We start from the raw sequence: 21,545 nt of genomic DNA on the forward strand, positions 1-21,545 counted from the left end.
TATTTTTCGATTGAATAGTCACGTAAACAACATGAATCGGTTTGAAAATAAAACAATACAAGAAAACAAGAAAATGTATGCAGAAAAATATGAGTTATCGGTGTTGTCTTTGGTTTTCTTTTCGTATTCTCTTAAAACAGCATTTTATTGCTTTTGCTGTTTAACCTTTATCCTTGTTTAGTTATCGAGTACAGCACAACTCTGATTTGATCTTGATTTTGGACAGCTTTTAAGGTTTACTGATCTTCAATTTAGAGTTAGGGTCTTATTCAAATTAGCTTTTAGTTTTAACCTCCTATACCGTTAGACAAACCAAATAATTTCCTTAACCAGGGTACATTGTCATGTAACCACATTTAAACCCAACTAAAACATATATCAAACTGAAATGATAAAAATTTAAATCCAAAATTTACATCTGATTTACATTCAACAATATTCAGTGAACTATACTCTTGTTAGAACTTTTTTTTCTGAATTGTCTCACGAACACCGTCCAGAAAGTTCTTTAATAAAGTCCAGTGCGTGCGTGAAATCAGTTCAGTCCTACCAGTGCAAAGTGGAAAAGAATGTCCTCCCAACTGAAGAAGGGTTGAGGTTATAGCACGACGGAAAAAGGGTCCTCGTGACACAGCAAGTGTATTTTCCCAGGCTTAGATTTCAGCATTCAGAACTCTTTTTTTCTTTTTGGGAGTCTCGCCATCTCTATTCCATAGGATAATTTTCCAACTCAAACAATAAACCTGACCTGTTTTACCAAAACAGTGTCATTAATATTATTTCTTTATAACTTTTTTTCTTTAAACTGAGTGTTTAAACATCCACCTAAACTTTCATGACCAACATATGTTATCTTGACATATTGAGGATGTTCAAATTACTATTCATCCATGCTAATCGCTTAACGTTTCGAAATATAATTCTAGCTTCTTAGCAACAGACAGATAATTCAGACACCCTGCAGACCAAGATTCATTTTTGTCTTCACATGACAAGCAGATACTGTTGCATACTTCGTGTCACACTCCTCTTGTCACCCAACCAAGATTAACGCTGGTGCAGATATAATTACACACATGTAATCTCCCCAATTAAACTGTTAATAGTAGCCAATGTCGTCCTCAAAAGTATAATGTTGATGGACTGATTGTTGAATTTGTGCCCCCAGTCCCGGGACTGAGCTGGTTGGAGACTGCAACTGATCTGTGGTTGAAAGGGTTCAATTGTTTTCTCTCAGTATTTCCCATCCTCCTTTCAACTCTTTTTCACACTAAAAATAGGTTTTTCTCTGCAGTATTAGGCTGCAAACACAAAGGCAGATCCAGTGGGTGCCTGTAGACATTTTTTTGAATGACTTATGAGTATTAAACTCATAACCTAAGACTTTAGATTTTTGGTAATAGTCCCACCGAAAAAGCAGAAAAATATCAAATAATCCATAATACATGGTTTTCCCATCCCTTGTATCTTCACTTGGAGCAAATAAAATTACTTAAACTACAAACAGCCTCCGGATTATTTGAAGCCACACAGTTTCTGCCACCCAGATTGGTCAGCTAGCTGGGTCAATATCTGTGGGGTGGGAACAGCAGTGAGAGTATGGGACATGGAGAGAGTATGTTCCCCTCATTTAAAGAGACATACCCTCTTCTACCCCCTATCCCTGCTTTTATATTTGCCCCATACATTTTGTTTTAATGATCTATCCTGCCTATATAGCTCAACGCTGACCCCATGTGTTTGTCTGTTTTCTAACACAATTGTGATGTCAAATAGAAGTTATGGCAACGTGTTTAACTAATTTGGAAACATTTCTAACAAGAACCTTCAACAAATAATTTTAATCAAAACAAGAATGAACAAACTGTTCTCCTCTGGGGCCCATTTCAACCAACACTGAGTTAAAATGTGAACTCTGAGTTGATTTTCACCGAGATGTGAAAAATTCATTTTTTGGTTTCAGAACAGCTGGTTTGAGTTAGTTCTATCAACTCTGGGTAGATTTATCTTGAGTGAAGCGTCACGACTATGACGAGCCATGATCAATGGAGCTCCGATACGACGATTCACCATGGCAACGGAACATGGGGGCAGAAAGCGCTTGAGAGTGAGGCACACTTTCTGCTCTGCAGTGGATTTACTAATGTGCTGAAAATGACTTACGTTTCAATTAAAAAATTGATAAATGTACCAGTAAACAAATACATTAATCAGTAAATGAATGAAACAACAGAAACGAAACAGAAATAATAAAACATTGTTATGTCCTCACTCCCCATAAGTGCTCTATAATGATAATTGTGAGATGTCATGATCACTTGTTAGGGTTTCAGATTCTAACGGTTCGATCTCTTCTCGGAGCACATTTGGATAGGAATGGCTCCACATCTAGCCTATGTTTATTGCTTCATTTCTGCATGTATGCCTGTATTTAGACATACTTTATTCATGCGTTTTATTTATCCTCTACAAAAGCACAAATTGCATGATAACTTTCTGCGCAGGGTTTAAAGGTGTAAATTCATTTCACCATGCATCTAAACTGACATTATATGACCTATTTTGTAAAGAGGATTTCATCGGATACACACACCTGGCCCGAAAGTTAACTTCCGTTCTGTGTTTGTCAATCAGTCTGGCTATGATAATAAACATATATTGTTTTCAAATTATATGAATGTAGAGTATAATTAATTGTAGCTAATGTAAGTTACTTGTCATTTATTTAGCTTGTTATCAGAAATGAACTGCAGTGAGGGCCACAAAAGTGTGCATGCGTGCTTGGAAATAGTCTATACCAAAAAAAGTTATCTGAACAAGTAATATCCCTGCGGTCCATTTTTGAGGGCTATGCCCTTAGTGATCGGAAGGTATACGCTGGATACCCACTATAAAAGATCAAGGATTTCCGTATACCCACTTAAAGATGCGCAAGGATATTGAAGCACAGACGTTAAAACATTATTCGATGAAAACAGTTTCTTTTGTTCCTTTATTTTTTTATTCATCTGTAGTCTTGTGTTATTTGTATTGTTAGTTTGCGCTTAATAGGTGAATTGACTTTTATAAGAATTCATAACGTGTCTCATGAGATGCAAACTTTCCCATTTTGTCTATGTGCTGTGGATGATATAATATAGGTCATGCTGAATCAAGTTAAACATACAACCAGACAATCTAGATCCGTTCACACAGTCTAATCACAACACAATTGGGATGGGGAGGGAAAAATGATAAATTCACAATAAATAGTTTGAGCTGTAATGATTATAGTCCCTGTGAAGTTTGCTTATTAAGCTTTACTATGTTAGATACTTTATAGAGTACAAGTCTGTGCGTGGCTATGTGTCTGAATTCATAAAAAGTACAAGAAACAAAACAAAAAGTGCAGGGACCCGTTTCAGAAAGCAGGGTAAGTGCAAACTCAGAGTAAGTTAACCCCAGAAAACGGGATACTCTGGGTTCCCCTTCAGTCGGTCTCTCGACGTTGTGAGAGACTGACTGGGGTTTGATCCTGAGAACCTACCCTCTCCGAGATAATTAATAATTAAAAAACGCCAATGGGCTTGGCGAATGGCACGCGCACGCCAGTCTCCGCCCCGTGCATACGGGTATAAAAGGAAGATGGCGGCGGTCATTCACTTATCCTTTGTTCTTCGGAACCTGTGTGTTTCTTCATGCAACGCACTTTTACTCGACTTCGAGAAAACTTTTCCTGCTGGATTTACGACGCGGAGCAGCGGACTTCTCCTTTCGTGGACTTCCCCTGGGCGTTTCGGCAGAAGGCTACAGACCTTAGAGGTAAGTCCCTCCGGCTACGAGTATGTCTCGTAGCTGTGTCCTCGGATGCGACAGGCTCATCCCGGAGTCTGACGGCCATGACACCTGCGTCACTTGTTTGGGGCTCAAGCATGCTGAGGCAGGTTTCACTGATTTGGCATGTTCCGTGTGTGCGGACATGGCAATCAGGGTGTTGCGGTCACGGTTGGCTACGTTCTTTTCGAGCGCTGCCACCACCCCGTCTGCTTCCCAGGCGTCTTCAGCCGCTGTTTCGGCGCGGTTGATCGCTTTGGCGAGCGGCGGGGGTGATTCGGGGATTCCTATGGATGTCGCTCCGTCAGCAACATGCTCGCGGACCATCCATACCCCTGCACGCTCACCTGGTTTGTCCCCTATGAGCGGCAGACAGCCGTCTCATAGCGGAAAGACTGCGTATAGGGATGATGACTCCATTTCTGTCGCTGCATCGGACAGCTGCCTGCTGGCATCTGATGCGGAAGATTCCTCTGACCTCCTGTCGTCGGGCAGTCGAGTACCAGAGGAGACGGACGCAGAGATGTCGGCCATGCTCTCTCGGGCAGCCGCGTGCATCGGGTTGCAGTGTGTGGCTCCACCCTCCCCGAAACGCTCGCGGCTGGATGCATGGTTTCTGGGATCGGGGCGTGGTCAAAAGCCGCGCCCCGCCCCGGTGCCGTTCTTCCCGGAAGTGCATGAAGAACTCTCCAAGTCTTGGAATGCACCCTTTTCGGCGCGTATCAGGCAGGAGGGTTCGGCGGCTGTGGCTTCCCTGGATGGAGGAGCGGCTAGAGGCTATGTCGACGTTCCCCGGGTGGAGTGTGCGGTCGCGGGCCACTTGTGCCCGCAGACGGCTGCCACCTGGAGGGGTCGACCTAGACTCCCGTCCAGAGCATGTAAGCTCTCTTCGACACTCGTGTCGAAGGCTTACAGTGCTGCTGGACAAGCCGCTTCTGCACTCCACGCTATGGCAGTCCTCCAGGTCTTTCAGGCGAAAGTCCTGAAGGACTTGGACGGCGGGAAGCCCGACCCAACTCGCATGAGTGAATTGCGCACTGCCACAGACCTCGCGCTACGGGCGACGAAGGCCACGGCGGGCGCCCTGGGTCGGTCGATGTCCACAATGGTGGTCCAGGAAAGGCATCTGTGGCTTAACCTTGCGCAGATGAGCGACGCCCAGAAGGCTCGCCTTCTAGACGCGCCCATCTCGCAAGCCGGGCTGTTTGGCGATACCGTGGAGGACGTAGCGCAGCAGTTCTCCACGGTTCAGAAGCAGACCGAGGCGATTAAGCAGATCCTGCCGCGCCGCGACGTGGCCACCAGCAGGTCGTCACGTTCTCGGCCGCAGTCTGCTTCCCAACAGCCCCCCCCTCCAGCGGTGGCACCTCCGGTTCCAGGACCCTCCCATAGGACGACCCGCCAGAGACGTCGAGCCCCGCGGAAGAAGGCATCTGTCCCCCGTCAGCAGTCCGCCAAGAGCGCTGCTAAGCGGCCCTGACGGGACGAACCTATGGGAAGTTTCATTGGGTCCGATCCCGGCCTTTCCAACGCTGGATCGGGGAAGGACGCTGCCTGCCGCGTCTACATCAAGTCCGTCTACACCCACTTACTCACAAAGAGAGATATTTCCCCTGGGTTTTCCTCCACAGCACTCTCGTCCAGAAGGTGTCTTGGATGGATCGGGCCGCCGACTGCAATCTCCCCCGGATGTTGCGTCAGGCCGCCGGAAGCAGGTAAAACTACAGAGCCGTCAGCCTCCCAGGGGGTCCCCCCTTTGCGAGGTGACCGCACTGTCAGCCACCGAACCAGCCTTCGCCGGCACGGTGAAGCAGATTGTCCCTCTGGTCCCACTGTCGCGGTTCTTGGGCGCTTGGCAGCGCACCAGCCCGTCACATTGGATAGAGAGGACAGTCCGTCTCGGTTACTCGATCCAATTCGCCAGGCGCCCCCCCAAGTTTCGGGGCATTCTGTACACCTCGGTGCGAGGAGAGAATGCTTCCGTGCTTCGGGAGGAGGTTGCCGCCCTTCTGGCGAAGGGTGCGGTCGAACCCGTCCCTATAACCGAGATGTCGTCCGGGTTTTACAGCCCGTACTTCATCGTGCCCAAAAAAGGCGGGGGGCTGCGGCCCATATTGGATCTGCGTCGCCTGAACAAACACCTGCACAGGCTGCCGTTCAGAATGCTGACGCAGAGACGCATCCTGGGCTCGGTACGTCACCAGGATTGGTTCGTGGCAATCGACCTGAAGGACGCGTACTTTCACGTCTCTATTCTTCCCCGACACCGACCGTTCCTACGGTTCGCGTTCGAGGGAAGGGCGTATCAGTACAAGGTCCTGCCATTCGGTCTGGCCCTGTCTCCACGGGTTTTTTCCAAACTAGTGGAGGCTGCCTTAGCTCCTGTCAGGGAGCAAGGCGTGCGAGTGCTAAACTATCTCGACGACTGGCTTATCTTGGCACACTCGCGAGATGTGTTGTGCACGCACAGGGACCTTGTGCTTCGGCACCTAGACCGTCTAGGCCTCCGGGTCAACCAGGAGAAGAGCAAGCTCTCCCCCGCGCAGGGCACCTCTTACCTCGGTATGGAACTAGACTCTGTCCGTATGACAGCACGTCTCACCAACGAGCGTGCACAGTCAGTGCTGCGCTGTCTGAGGTTGATCAGTCAGCATCCCTCGACATCGCTGAAGATTTTTCAGAGGCTCCTGGGGCACATGGCGTCCTCGACGGGTGTAATCCCTCTCGGGTTGATGCACATGCGGCCGCTTCAGCACTGGCTACAGAGTCGGGTTCCCTGGACGGCGTGGCACGCCGGCACCAGGCGGATTACGGTAACGCCGCAGTGCCTTCGCACTCTCTTACCCTGGTCAGACTTGACCTTTCTCCAGGCGGGGGTCCCGCTCGGACAGGTTTCGAGGCATGTCGTAGTAACGACAGACGCCTCCCTGCAAGGGTGGGGTGCGGTGTGCAACGGGCACGCAGTATCGGGTCACTGGACGGGTCCCCGACTGCGGTGGCATATCAACTGCCTAGAGTTGCTAGCAGTCCATCTGGCACTGAGGAGGCTCCAGCCCCTCGTGCAGGACAAACACGTGCTAGTCCGGTCGGACAGCACGACTGCTGTGGCGTACATCAATCACCAGGGCGGCATACGCTCACGGCAGTTGTCGCAACTCGCCCGACGCCTCCTCCTCTGGAGTCAGCAGGTGACGAAGTCCCTGCGGGCCACGTTTCTCCCGGGATACCTAAACCAGGCAGCCGATACGCTCTCTCGTCAGGGCATTCCCCGCGGAGAATGGCGGCTCCATCCCCGCGCAGTCCAGCTCATATGGGAGCGGTTCGGTCAAGCACAGGTGGACCTGTTTGCCTGCCCGTACTCCACCCATTGCCCGCTCTGGTACTCCCTGACCGAGGGTCCCCTCGGCACGGATGCCTTAGCACACAGCTGGCCGCGAGACAAGCGGAAGTACGCCTTCCCCCCAGTGAGCCTCCTTGCACAGGTCTTGTGCAAGGTCAGGGAAGAGGGGCATCAGGTTCTGGTAGTTGCGCCATACTGGCCCACCCAGACCTGGTTCTCGGATCTGGTAGATCTGACGACGGCCCCCCCCTGGCCCATTCCCCTGTCGAAGGACCTGTTGTCGCAGGGGAAGGGCACGGTTTGGCACCCCAACCCAGGCCTCTGGAGACTCCATGCCTGGCCCCTGGACGGGACGAGGAGACCCTAGGGGGCTTGTCGGTAGCGGTCCGGGAGACTGTTCTACAGGCTAGAGCCCCTGCCACTAGGCGGTTATACGCCTACAAGTGGCGCCTCTTTTCGTCCTGGTGTTCTCCCCGGGGGGAGAACCCACGGAATTGCCCGATCGGGTCGGTGCTGGCCTTTTTACAGCAGAGACTTGAGAGTAATCTCTCCCCTTCCACTCTGAGAGTGTATGTTGCGGCCATTGCTGCACATCACGATCTCGTGGAGGGTAAGTCTCTCGGTCAGCACGACCTGGTCAACAGGTTCCTCAAGGGCGCGAGAAGGGTGAATCCACCTCGACCGCGCTCTGTACCCTCTTGGGACCTTAACATGGTCCTACAGGGCCTTGGTACGGCCCCGTTTGAGCCCCTCGGAGTTGCCAGTCTCCCTCATCTGTCGATGAAAGCTGCACTCCTGACGGCGCTCGCCTCTATCAAGAGGGTGGGGGACCTACAGGCATTTTCCGTGTCCCAAGGGTGCCTAGAGTTCGGGCCCGGCGACTCTCACGTGGTCTTGAGACCCCGGCCCGGTTACGTGCCCAAGGTTCCCACCACTCCCTTCCGGGACCAGGTGGTGAGCCTGCAGGCGCTCCCCTCAGGGGAGGAAGACCCAACCTCTAATGTGTTGTGTCCAGTACGCGCGCTGCGCCTCTATCTGGACCGCACACGGAGCCTAAGAAGCTCCGAGCAGCTCTTTGTCTGTTACGGAGGACAGCACCCGGGGGGGGCTGTCTCCAAACAGAGACTGGCGCACTGGATTGTGGATGCCATCACGGTGGCATACCAGTCCCAAGATCGCCCGTGCCCGCTGGCAGTGAGGGCCCACTCCACCCGGAGTGTGGCCTCCTCGTGGGCACTGGCACAAGGCGCCTCTCTGGCAGACATCTGCAGTGCTGCGGGTTGGGCTACACCCAGTACCTTCGCAAGGTTTTACAATCTTCGCGTAGAACCAGTAGCAGCCCATGTCCTTAACGCCCCCGGCGTGTAGGACAGACTCCTGTTCTGGGCGTACGCCTGCGAAAACGCCTTCTCCCCTTGCTAGGTGAGACTACGGCGTTATTAGCCTCCCTACTTTCCCCTCTAGGCGAAGCATAGGCATTCCATCCATCACTAAGCATTGCACTTGGTAACAGACTGAGCGGAGCCGTCTGTTAGAACCAGGTCCATTATAGGTAGAGTCATCCCCGCTCGGGCAGACCCCTGTATTAGGACTAGTGCCCCATACGTAGTGACTCCCCGCTGGGTCGTCCCGTGTGTTGAATTCCTCACTCAGGATTTCCCGATTGGTGAATCTGTGACCTCCCCGCCGGTGGTATCCCACCTGGATTGTCCCCCTATTCGGGCTAACACCTTCCGCATGATGTTCTCCCCGCAGGGGAGACCATGTTAGTATCTCCACATGTAACCTCCCCTTGGGTAGGATGTGGCCTCCGTAACACACTCTTCTAAGAGAAGAGCAGTGTTCCCCAGTATTCGGCTCCGGACAGCTCCTCGCTACTAGAGGCGTACGCCACTGTCCGTGAGGCCGTCAGTAGAGGCTTCTCAGTATGACCAATACTATGTGACTGGAAGATTACGTCTCGCGGTAGCACTATTTGGCACTAGCCCAGTCAGGGTCGCTCCGCTAGAGGTCGTGATATCGGTGCAAGCGCTGTGGCGTTTAAGATTGATCCCCAGTCAGTCTCTCACAACGTCGAGAGACAGACTGAAGGGGAACGTCTCGGTTACGTCTGTAACCTCGGTTCCCTGATGGAGGGAACGAGACGTTGTGACTTCATGCCACAACGCTGCACCGAATCACTGCAGTGAACGTTCCAGGTTCCTCAGTACAAAGGGTAAGTGAATGACCGCCGCCATCTTCCTTTTATACCCGTATGCACGGGGCGGAGACTGGCGTGCGTGTGCCATTCGCCAAGCCCATTGGCGTTTTTTAATTATTAATTATCTCGGAGAGGGTAGGTTCTCAGGATCAAACCCCAGTCAGTCTCTCACAACGTCTCGTTCCCTCCATCAGGGAACCGAGGTTACAGACGTAACCGAGACGTTTTCAGTTTCAGAACGTGAGGTATATCAAACCCGTGACCGCGGGGTAAGTCAAGTCCGTTTCAGAAATCAAGGTATCTTCTACTTAGAGTGAGTAACCATAGTAACCTACTCTGTGAACCTAACCTGGTCAGGAGCAGGTTTTATTCCACTAACCCGAGGTTTGTTTCAATCTCCGCCCCTTTTAGAAGCGCGAGTGGTGTTGAAATTGCCTTCGCCGTTTGTTTTTTCATTCGTTTTCCTTAATCGCGCACAAGTTCATAACACAGACATTAAATGTCCATTTATTCAGTACCCGTAGATGAGGAAGCTGCATTCATTTGGAGAGAGTTAAATTTACGTCGGGAGAGAATATATGGTGAAGCCACGTTTGGATGTTTTATCATATCCGGAGGATTCTTTATTTGAGCGGCACAGTTTTTCTTTACAGTCCATTAAATATATTCATAATCTGCTTCATCCTTACATCACAAACCTCACTCGTCGTGGCTGCGCTCTTACATCTGAGCGGATTCTCTGTATGGCTTTACGTTTCTTTACTAACGGAAGCTTTCTTTATAACACCGATGCAGAACACGTTAGCAAGGCAACTGTATGCAGAGTAAGAAAAGTGTGAATCGCTCTCAAGCACTTTATATACATGTGTGTTAAGTTTCCTGTGAGAACCATCAAAGAGGAGATGAAGGTGAATGGTGAACGTCTTTCTGAATAAGCTGATCAAATAAATTTGCTCTTGCTGCCAACTCTAATAATTCAAATACCCTTTAGGATTTCCCAATGTGATTGGGTGCACATTTAAAAGGTCCCACTCGCCCCGTTCTGTTCTGGCTTCGAACTGCCGTCGGTCAGAACGAGGGACGGGCGCTCTAACCACTAGCCTAACGACCGCAGTCCCTATTGCGTCTGTCGCTAGAGCATCTGTCGCTAGAGCATCTCTAGCTGGCCTCCATTAGACATAGCTGGAGCAGGGGCAAGCATGGCCAGTTTTTTTGTCTTCTACAGCCACAGTGCTCGGTTCTCATATACTCAAAACTTTCAAGGCCAGTTTATTAAATATATCAAACATTTCCCAGTCAGGCATCCTACTACCAAGAGCATTTAAACTCATCGGACTGAATGATGTTTTTATATTTTATTCTCAGCTGCTGCCATGTTCTTTTTATTGCAGAAGGATTGCACCTACATGACAAAAAATCGTAGGTATATATGTTTATATATACATATATATATATAGTGCCTCCAATTCGACGGGCGAGAAATAAACGGAGCGCTTTTTGTCACGTGGCGTTGCCATGGTGAATCGTGTTATCTTCGCTCAATTGATGATGGCTTTTTAAAGCCGCGGTGAACACGCGTAACCTCGAGTGAACTTACTCAGAGTGGATTGAACTGATTGAAACCAGCTGTTCTGAAACAGAAAACTCAGAGTAGCGATTATCTGAGTAAATCAACTCAGAGTTCATATTTTAACTCAGTGTTGCTTGAACCTCCTTATTGAAACGGGTCCCAGGTATGCTGTATGGTTGGTTGTGTTTCAACTTGAAAGGTCCAATTAAAATAAGCAAGAGGATAGCTCTTAATACAAAGTACACAAATCCTGATTTCCATCTGTGTCCAACAACATCCACCTGTTGCAAGCTGGTTAGGCAAATACACAAGTCTAGATAAGCATTATGGTAATCACTAGAGGGGCGGAGCCATCCTGATTTCCAAATGTTTAAATTTTGATTCAGGGTTCCTAATGCTTCATGGAAACTCATGTTTAACAATGATGGGGTTGTGGCAACTAGGATTAGGCTTGGTGCTTGTATTTGGCTTGTCTGCTGCACAATGGCGGGGAAGATCGGCCCAAACTCAGAAGCCTCGTTCATTTAGGCCTCGGTCACATATGCAAGTTTCTCAGCAGAGTGAAACTAGGATGCCTCAGTTTCCCCAAACTAACAACCCCATTCTTGTGCCACAGAGATTTCCTTCTCAATTTTCAATGCAGACTGGTCAAGATCCTGTCAGTGTTCAGTCTAAACAGCTTTTGCAGGGTCCGATGGAAAAACTGACGTGGGCCTTTCCAAGATTGCCAGAAGAACCGGTACAGCCAGAGATTCCTTTTGAGCTGCGGCGCCCTGTTTCTCCCAATAGTGTAGGGGCTCAGTGCGGTGAGAATTCAGTGTATGTGGAAGTGATGGAAGACTTCTTTGGGACTGGAAAACCACTAATGGCTTCTGGTTTTGCACTGGGAGGCTGTGAACCAATAGGGGAGGACAATAGTGCTCGAGTGCTCATCTTTGAGTCAGAACTGCATGGATGTGGCAGCATGTTAACGGTGAGAAGACTGATCCTCTACTTGCCAAAAGTGTTTTGGTTCTGAATTTGGGTAACATTCTTGTTTCTTTAGGTAACCGATGATGAGCTTGTTTATGCCTTCAACCTTGTCTATACTCCCCAAGAGGCTTCAAATGGAGTTCCTATTGTCAGGAGTAGTGGTGCTGTTGTCAGTATTGAGTGTCACTATCCAAGGTGAGGTTCTGAGCAGAAGATGGCTGTATACGTGTGTGTAGAAAAAGATATTGCAGTTTGTGGTGACCAACTTTTTCTAAAATCTACAGAATGCATAATGTGAGCAGTAATGTCCTGGTGCCCACTTGGGTACCATTTGCAGCTACCAAGGTCGCTGAAGAGCGGTTGGTCTTCTCCCTCAAGCTTATGACTGGTTTGTATTATACAGCTTTAGCTTTTAATGTAGTTTCAACTTCATTTTGTAAACCTTGTCCATTTTGTCTTTGAAACAGATGAGTGGCAGTTTGAGAGACCCTCAAACCAGTACTTTCTGGGTGACATTGTGAATATTGAGGCCTCTGTGAAGATGTACAACCATATACCCCTCCGTGTTTTTGTGGACAGTTGCACAGCCACTGCGTCCCCTGAAGTGAACTCCGACCCCAGATACTCATTCATTGAAAATAATGGGTAAGACATGTCCCTTTACCCAGCCTATGCTAGAAGTATTGCAGGATATTTAACTTGTATATTCACCAGGTGCCTGGTTGATGCCAAGTTCACAGGCTCAAGCTCTCGCTACCTGCCTCGATCTCAAATTGATAAGCTGCAGTTTCAGCTGGAGGCTTTCAGGTTCCAGCAAGTGGACAGTGGGCTTGTATGTGTTTGCCTTAGTTATGAGTACATTATAGTGCACGGTTTTGAACCCTGTTGTCTTTGCAGGTCTACATCACATGCATTTTGAAGGCGGTTCCTGCAGCCACTCCTGCAAATCTGGAGCAGAAGGCTTGCTCTTTCTCCCCTAATGGGTATTATTCCCCAAATATCCTTACCTGGGTCAGTAGGGTGACATTTATCATTGAGGCTGTGTCTTTGTTTGGCAGGTGGGTGTCTATAGATGAATCAGATCAGGTGTGTGGCTGCTGTGACTCAAACTGTAGTGCCAGTGATCAGGTTCTTGGAGGTATGGAAACCGCTATTCACTACAAATGATTCTGATTATGGTCCTAGCAAGTTTCTAAATGCTATTTTCTCCATAGATCTACGGTGGGAGCAAGTATCTGTTGGGCCCCTCAATGTTAAGGAATTTGGCTTCGGTCGACTGTAATTTGAAATGGCTATGATGTCAAGTGCTGAATAAATCTGTTACGTGATTTATACATGGTCTATAAGTGGTCTTCCTTCAAAAAGTCTTGCACATCTCAGTTACAAGTTTGTGACATCAGAACCAAGAAGTCAAACCAGATGGCTCTAATAAAAAATTGAAACAAATAGTTAAGCCTGTTCTCGGTTTTACTTTAAAATAATGAAGTAATTTTTTGTTTTCAGTGGGTATAAATGGGTAATATTATTACCATCAATTTCTCTAAAAATTTAATAAAATAAAACGCATTGACTGAAAATGTATTGCACTCATTTTCCTGAAAAAAAGTGTTTCATTTTTACGAATGAAGAGTCCAGAGGGCTAAGAGATAAACAATAACTTTTTAATGAGGTTGTGGTGTTATGCAAACTATGGCATCCAAATGGTACTTTTCATGAGCTAAGATGAGAAAAGCTGAGGATGAAGCTCATAAAAAAGGTATGTTCTGCTTCACATTGTCTAATGCACTGTAGCGACAATGAGTCTTGGGGAAAAATCAAACTCAAATGGATTGAATATTCATTGATTTATGAATATAATCTGCTGGTCGTTCATATTAAATCTCAAATTTCCCGATAAGGAAAAATGTTTAATTTAGTACAAGTAACCTCTATAGAATTGTTTAAGTTATCTGACTATTTCGTTTGTCCTGCAAACTATAGTTATAGATTTCCCACTCAATTCTCAATAAGGGATTACTGCCTTACGAACGTCTAAATAGTCTTAATTTTCTGATCAGGACAAATTAAAACTTCCTAGGTTCGTACAGTTTATATCACTGAAATAGTAATATGCTAAAGCGTAGGTAACGTTAATATCTTAGTTTCATTGACTTCGAGCATGTGGTGCAAATAACAGATTCAGTTCAAATGTACTTTTTGGGATATTAATAAACACAACTAGAGAGTATAACACTACGGTTTCACACAGAGTAAATATGCACAGACATATACGTATAATAAAACGAAACAAATAAGGCACAAAACGAAATAGTAACAGGAAAGAGAGAGAGAGAGAGAGAGACACACAACGTTCCACTCCGTTCTTTACAAGAGACCTCAAGCAGTTTAACTTATCCCAAAAAGGGAGCACTTAGACGACCTTTAAATGCAGTTTGATTGAAATAGGAAGATACTTGCTTTGTTCTACTTCGTGCGTGTGTGTGTGTCGCGGCGTTCAGTAGTCCTTTCCGGGGCCTGTGGGGTGTGGCTCCAGGCTGCGTCAAACAAGGTTGCGGTTGCTAAGCGATAGAAGTCCGTTCTTGCTCGCGGTTATACAGAACTTATAGGCAAACTCAGATGACCCAATAAAGGAAGTTATAAACGAAACGAAAGTTACAGAAAAGCAACGAAAACTTCTTGCAAAAGGGTTTGGCCGTATAGGTCTCCTGGAGATGTTCTTGGAAGTTGGTGTTGTTTTCTCTTTTGGCGGAATGCCACGATTAACGTTAGGCATCTAATTTTATAGATAAGATCGGCTACCACCTCCCTTTTACGATGGCCCAATCGGATATAAGAGATCGAGGTGGTAAGAATTCTCTTTGTTTCGCGGACTCCCTCCTCCTGGCTAATCTAATGGGGGTAGCGAAAAAGGGCATTTACCCTTTGATAGCTGGTACTTCTGTAATATTGCATCGTGTGGTAATCTCTAAACGAAATTCGATATATTCGAGTTTTTGTGGTTACAGAGGTATCAAACACTATGATTCTGTGCATCAGGAATACGTAAATGCATGATTATCACAGTTGCCAGCAGACAGGGTTCGTTGAACATACAGTTAACGTCGTGGCTGTTTTATGTATAGCATTTGAAAACATTGAATCATAAACATATACATTTAATACAGTTTCAGCTAGTTGTTGTCAATGAAGTCCTTATATGGTCGTCCTCGTGAATTCTTTGGTGTGTGCGTAAATGCAGTCCGCGTGTGTTTGGGGGGTCATGTGTGTGCGCAGTGCGGAGATCTCCTGACTTGGGCCATTTGGAGGGCAATAGGAGTCACGCGGAGCAGCTATCTCCTGGGGGGATCATAAAACTGACTAGTCCATCGTTTTGTCCCAGACATGGTGGCGTCTTCAGGATAACTTATGTTGGTATCCTTGTGTGAACAAAAGGGCTGTGTTTAGCGTGATCTGACAACGCGCCTGCCAGATGGCCTACATCCTCATTAGTGTTACAGCACAAACTTATTAAAAATAAATGATGTCCATCATCATAAGTTAAACTCTTTAATATATACATTTTCATTTTTGTGTTTTATTTTCCCTGGTCAAATTGCGGTGCTATGACCGTTTTTACACTAGTTGGCCCATATTCATGGTCTTGCCTTGGGCACCACAACCCCACGAGCTGGCCCTGGATATAGGAACGTAGTGGCAGTCCGTGGGTAAGGCATTTCAAAAGTAATGATATAACATTAATCTTTTAGTTTTTGCTGTAACACAGAAATATAACGCAATTCTAATAAAATGTGTGTACACATTTCTAGGTAACGTGCGTTACAACGCCAGTGGTCCGCCGACTCATTGCTATCTGGGCTGATGTTAGTGGATTGTCAGAAACTTAAAATTGTTCAATCGAAGTATATTTCATTTAGGCATATAATTATTTTAAATATTGTTGTCAGGACTGGGAGTCTAAAATTACAATATACCAAATCAATTTGCAATAATTCCAAAACGTGCAGAAATAAAAAATATTTGATAATATATGTTAACGTGCAGTGTGTTGTTAAACGCAAGTTTAAACGCAAACTTAATCAGCAGTCTCCCAGTCAGTAAGCCAGTGGGATGTCCACCAATGATAACTTTCTGCGCAGGGTTTAAAGGTGTAAATTAATTTCACCATGCATCTAAACTGACATTATATGACCTTTTTGCTATTTTTTTATTTTGTAAAGAGCATTTCATCAGATGCACACACCTGGCCCGAAAGTTAACTTCTGTTCTGTGTTTGTCAATCAGTCTGGCTATGATAATAAACATATATTTTTTTCAAATTATATGAATGTAGAGTATAATTAATTGTAGCTAATGTAAGTTACTTGTTATTTATTTAGCTTGTTATCAGAAATGAACTGCAGTGAGGGCCACAAAAGTGTGCATGCGTGCTTGGAAATAGTCTATACCAAAAAAAGTTATCTGAACAAGTAATATCCCTGAAAATGATAAATTCACAATAAATTGTTTGAGCTGTAATGATTATAGTCCCTGTGAAGTTTGCTTATTAAGCTTTACTATGTTAGATACTTTATAGAGTACAAGTCTGTGCGTGGCTATGTGTCTGAATTCATAAAAAGTACAAGAAACAAAAATACAAGTGCAGGTATTCTGTATGGTTGGTTGTGTTTGAACTTGAAAGGTCCAATTAAAATAAGCAAGAGGATAGCTCTTAATACAAAGTGCACAAATCCTGATTTCCATCTGCGTCCAACAACATCCACCTGTTGCAAGCTGGTTAGGCAAATACACAAGTCTAGATAAGCATTATTAGGGTGACCAGACGTCCCGTTTTTCCCGGGACAGTCCCGTATTTCAACTCTTATTTTAGTGTCCCGACTTATTATGAAAAAAGCATGATTTGTCCCGTATTTCATTGTTAATATATATATTTTTTCTGAGTGATAGCGTGCGTGAGTAGCCTACTCCTCTCATACGGAATAGCCTAATAAAACTAGCAAATCACCTCATAGTATATTTTCGAGAAAAAAAATCCATCCAATAAGAGAAGGCAGAAGCACAATTCAATTCCATCCAATCACAATTCCCCCAATCATTCTCAACTTGCAGTTAGTTAGTGAAGGCGGAGTCCGACATCAAGTGTAATGTATACGAGACGAGACCACGGATAAGCTTAATTGACTCACTCAAGTTCAAAGATGTCAAAGAAGCGTACCTGTACATTCAACGACGATCTTCAGAAAGAGTTTAAATTTCTCAAAAGAGAGTCACAATCAGAGGCAAGCAAATTAAGATGCGACATTTGCGGGGCTCGCTTTTCTATTGCTCACGGAGGCCGAGCCGACATTACGCAGCATATGCACACAAAAAAGCACATGGACGCTTCTAAAAGTAAGTGTGCTACTCCAAGTGTCAGCGAATTTTTTGTGAAGCAAAGTTGCGAATCTGAGAAAGTACATGCAAGTGAAGGACTTTTTGCATACCACTCTGTTATTCACGGCCATAGTTTTCGGTCAGCTGACTGCACTGCAAAATTGATAAAGAAATTGTATGATCCGAAATTTTCTTCAGCTCGCACTAAATCTGAGGCTATAATATGTAACGTTCTTGGTCCTTTGTCAGAGGAAGAAGTTCAGCATGATTTGGACAAGTGCTCATTTGTCACATTAACTGTGGATGCATCCAACCACAAAGACATTAAATTGTTCCCTGTGCTTGTGCGCTACTTCAAGCCACTAGAGGGTGTAAAGGTCAAGATAATCGAATTTTCATCTCTGCCAGGTGAGACATCAGATTTGCAAACTGCCTACATTTCCCATGTCATTGAAAAACATGGCCTTGCTCAGAAAATAGTTGCACTTTGTGCTGATAACACTAACACAAACTTTGGTGGTGTTAAAAGAGCTGGTAAAGGCAACATCTGGAGAAAGCTGCAAATGCAGCTAGGAAGGGATATTCTGGGCATTGGCTGTAGTGCACACATCATCCACAATACCCTGCAAACAGCAGTGGATTGCTTACCGATTGATTTGGACTGTTTTGCTGTGAAGGTATACAAATACTTTCATATCTATACAGTGCGCGTAAAGGAACTCAAGGAGTTTTGTGACTTTGTACAGCTGGACTACCAGAAATTACTGCAGCATGGTAGCACACGTTTCCTCTCTCTTGGTCCATCTCTTGAACGAATTCTGCACCTTTTTGATGCTCTACGTGCATACTTTCTTTCTCAGGAAAAGTGCCCAAAGTTTCTAAGAGACTCTTTCAGCAACCCTTGCACAAAACTTTGGCTTGGATTTGCACTTAAGCAAACTGCAGCTTTCCACCGTGCACTGGAGACAGTAGAGCAAGACAATATATCTGCAACAGAAGTGGCATTGCACATATATGATCTGAGAAATGTCTTGCAGGCCAGGCTGGAGGAATCATTTATTCCCTCTGACATCAAAACACAGTTAGACACCCTTGTTGATGCTGGTGACATAAAAGCTGATGATTTTTATTGTGCAGTGAGAAGCCTTTACTCAGCATCAGTGGATTACCTTGATAATTGGAGCAGCTCACTGGAGAACACAAAAGAACTAGAGTGGGTCCTACTGAGAAGTGTTCCAGAATGGAGAGACATTCAGAGCAGCCTCAGCAAATTCTACTCAAGAATACCTGCTCTCACATCGGTTGACGAAACCATGCTCTTTGATGAGTGGGCCTGTGCCAAAAACATTGTCACTTGTCACCTCACTGAGTGGAACAAAAACAAGGTGGCTGTGTCTGATAGATGGACAGACGTGTTTAGTGAGATGGGAAGCAAGTCACTCAACTTTGGAGTCTTATCTTTGACTGTGGAGTTTGTTTTATGCCTGCCTGGTACATCTGCACCTGTGGAGCGTGTGTTCTCGTTAATGAATGCATCATGGACTGATGAAAAATCTCGACTGAGTGTAACAACAATGAAGGCAATGCTTTTCGTGCGAATTAATTTCGGACTGGACTGCTCTGCATTTTATGATAAACTCTTGAAAGACAAGCGCACACTGGCAAAAATTGGTTCCAGTGAAAAATACAAAACGGCAACAGTGAATGATGCTGTTGCACCATCTTGTTCCCACTGATCTGCAATTTTATGTAAGTCTACATTTATTTTTTACATAGCTAACAATATTATTAAGTGTAAATACTTGTATGTGTGCAGTAGGTGTTGTGGGTCTGTGGGTTCTGTGTCTGTCCCGTATTCCACTCTGAGAAATCTGGTCACCCTAAGCATTATGGTAATCACTAGAGGGGCGGAGCCATCCTGATTTCCAAATGTTTAAATTTTGATTCAGGGTTACTAATGCTTCATGGAAACTCATGTTTAACAATGATGGGGTTGTGGCAACTAGCATTAGGCTTGGTGCTTGTATTTGGCTTGTCTGCTGCACAATGGCGGGGAAGATCGGCCCAAACTCAGAAGCCTCGTTCATTTAGGCCTCGGTCACATATGCAAGTTTCTCAGAAGAGTGAAACTAGTATGCCTAAGTTTCCCCAAACTAACAACCCCATGCTTGTGCCACAGAGATTTCCTTCTCAGTTTTCACTGCAGACTGGTCAAGATCCTGTCAGTGTTCAGTCTAAACAGCTTTTGCAGGGTCCGATGGAAAAACTGACGTGGGCCTTTCCAAGATTGCCAGAAGAACCGGTACAGCCAGAGATTCCTTTTGAGCTGCGGCGCCCTGTTTCTCCCAATAGTGTAGGGGCTCAGTGCGGTGAGAATTCAGTGTATGTGGAAGTGATGGAAGACTTCTTTGGGACTGGAAAACCACTAATGGCTTCTGGTTTTGCACTGGGAGGCTGTGAACCAATAGGGGAGGACAATAGTGCTCGAGTGCTCATCTTTGAGTCCGAACTGCATGGATGTGGCAGCATGTTAACGGTGAGAAGACTGATCCTCTACTTGCCAAAAGTGTTTTGGTTCTGAATTTGGGTAACATTCTTGTTTCTTTAGGAAACCGAAGATGAGCTTGTTTATGCCTTCAACCTTGTCTATACTCCCCAAGAGGCTTCAAATGGTGTTCCTATTGTCAGGAGTAGTGGTGCTGTTGTCAGTATTGAGTGTCACTATCCAAGGTGAGGTTCTGAGCAGAAGATGGCTGTATACGTGTGTGTGTAGAAAAAGATATTGCAGTTTGTGGTGACCAACTTTTTCTACAATCTACAGAATGCATAATGTGAGCAGTAATGTCCTGGTGCCCACTTGGGTACCATTTGCAGCTACAAAGGTCGCTGAAGAGCGGTTGGTCTTCTCCCTCACGCTTATGACTGGTTTGTATTATACAGCTTTAGCTTTTAATGTAGTTTCAACTTCATTTTGTAGACCTTGTCTAATTTGTCTTTGAAACAGATGATTGGCAGTTTGAGAGACCCTCAAACCAGTACTTCCTGGGTGACATTGTGAATATCGAGGCCTCTGTGAAGACGTACAACCATGTACCCCTCCGTGTGTTTGTGGACCATTGTGTAGCCACTTCGTCCCCTGATGTGAACTCTGACCCCAGATACTCTTTCATTGAGAATAATGGGTAAGACATGGCCCTTTATTCAGCCCATCCTAGAAGTATTGCATGGTGTTTAACTCTTTTCTTCACCAGGTGCCTTGTTGATGCCAAGTTCACAGGCTCGAGCTCTCGCTACCTGCCTCGATCTCAAATTGATAAGCTGCAGTTTCAGCTGGAGGCTTTCAGGTTCCAGCAAGTGGACAGTGGGCTGGTATGTATTTGCCTTAGTTACGAGTACATTATAGTGCACTTTTTTAACCCTGTTGTCTTTGCAGGTCTACATCACATGCATTTTGAAGGCGGTTCCTGTAGCCACTCCAACAAATCCTGAGCAGAAGGCTTGCTCTTTCTCCCCTAATGGGTATGTTTCCCCCAAAAAGCCTTGACTGGGTCAGTAGGGTGACGTTTATCATTGAGGCTGTGTCTTTGTTTGGCAGGTGGGTGTCTGTAGATGAATCTGATCAGGTGTGTGGCTGCTGTGACTCGACCTGTAGCAGCAGTAGTGCAAGCGATCAGGTTCTTAAAGGTATGGGTTAATACTTGGATGAACTACAAATTATTCTGATTTAGGTCTTGGAAGTTGCTCACTAGTCTGTTCTCCATAGATCTACGTTGGGAGCAAGTATCTATTGGGCCCCTCAATGTCAAGGAATTTGGCTTCAGTCGACTGTAATTTTAAATTGCTAAATGCTGAATAAAACTGTTCTTAACTGATTTATACATGGTCTATAAATAGTCGTCATTCAAGGAGCCTTGATCATCAAATTTAAATTTATTTATTTTTGGTTCTGATGTCACAGTGGTAATTTGGCTGATTTTGCATATTGTGGCTAGGTAATTCATGGCAGGCACAAAGAAGCTGCACGTTACGATTTCAGTTCTTTAAACCGTGCCTTCATCAGTTTTTCTACACATCCAGCTGTGCCCATATACAGTATCTCACAAGTGTGTACAACAGCATAAATTGGCTTTCCCTCAATGACTTGCCGCACAGCTGTTAATGTCTAAACCGCTTGACTCAAAAGTGAGAGCACCCCTAGGGAATGTCCAGCTTGGGCCCAATTCGCCATTGTCCCCACCCCGGTGTCATGTGATTTTGTTAGTGTTATAAGGTCTCGGGTG

The 21,545-nt window shown here is 45.8% G+C and overlaps 2 protein-coding genes across 3 annotated transcripts in view; both read left to right on the forward strand.

The window, feature by feature from the left end:
• LOC306891714 (zona pellucida sperm-binding protein 3-like) overlaps positions 1–13,468 on the forward strand; it is a 44,095-nt gene extending 30,627 nt beyond the window's left edge. Inside the window, exons 1-8 of one of the 2 annotated variants that reach the window (XM_079452198.1) lie at positions 11,276–11,896; positions 11,969–12,090; positions 12,180–12,283; positions 12,363–12,540; positions 12,610–12,727; positions 12,793–12,878; positions 12,954–13,033; positions 13,110–13,468. In XM_079452198.1, the coding sequence (XP_079308324.1) occupies positions 11,318–11,896; positions 11,969–12,090; positions 12,180–12,283; positions 12,363–12,540; positions 12,610–12,727; positions 12,793–12,878; positions 12,954–13,033; positions 13,110–13,177 (1,335 nt within the window). In that variant the 5' untranslated portion in view covers positions 11,276–11,317 and the 3' untranslated portion in view covers positions 13,178–13,468. Of the gene's footprint in view, positions 1–11,275; positions 11,897–11,968; positions 12,091–12,179; positions 12,284–12,362; positions 12,541–12,609; positions 12,728–12,792; positions 12,879–12,953; positions 13,034–13,109 lie in introns of those variants that run through there. The other variant, XM_079452201.1, reaches the window with a different exon arrangement.
• A 5,764-nt stretch (positions 13,469–19,232) lies between these two features.
• Positions 19,233–21,336, forward strand: LOC306891850 (zona pellucida sperm-binding protein 3-like). The gene is made up of 8 exons (XM_079452430.1): positions 19,233–19,801; positions 19,874–19,995; positions 20,087–20,190; positions 20,270–20,447; positions 20,517–20,634; positions 20,699–20,784; positions 20,861–20,949; positions 21,029–21,336. Exons 1-8 carry the CDS (start codon positions 19,250–19,252, stop codon positions 21,094–21,096), a joined length of 1,317 nt encoding a protein of 438 aa, XP_079308556.1. The 5' UTR covers positions 19,233–19,249; the 3' UTR covers positions 21,097–21,336.
• Positions 21,337–21,545: the final 209 nt, after the last annotated feature.

The sequence above is a fragment of the Barbatula barbatula genome (assembly GCF_947034865.1).
Source record: "Barbatula barbatula genome assembly, chromosome: 1".
Taxonomy (NCBI): Eukaryota; Metazoa; Chordata; class Actinopteri; order Cypriniformes; family Nemacheilidae; genus Barbatula; species Barbatula barbatula.

Excerpts from the sequence above, each read along its gene's own strand:
- LOC306891850 (XM_079452430.1), top strand. The coding sequence starts at position 19,250 with ATGATGGGGTTGTGGCAACTAGCATTAGGCTTGGTGCTTGTATTTGGC. Across the intron at positions 20,635-20,698 it reads AGCAAGTGGACAGTGGGCTG|GTCTACATCACATGCATTTT; the intron begins GTATGTATTTGC and ends TTGTCTTTGCAG. Across the intron at positions 20,950-21,028 it reads AAGCGATCAGGTTCTTAAAG|ATCTACGTTGGGAGCAAGTA; the intron begins GTATGGGTTAAT and ends TGTTCTCCATAG.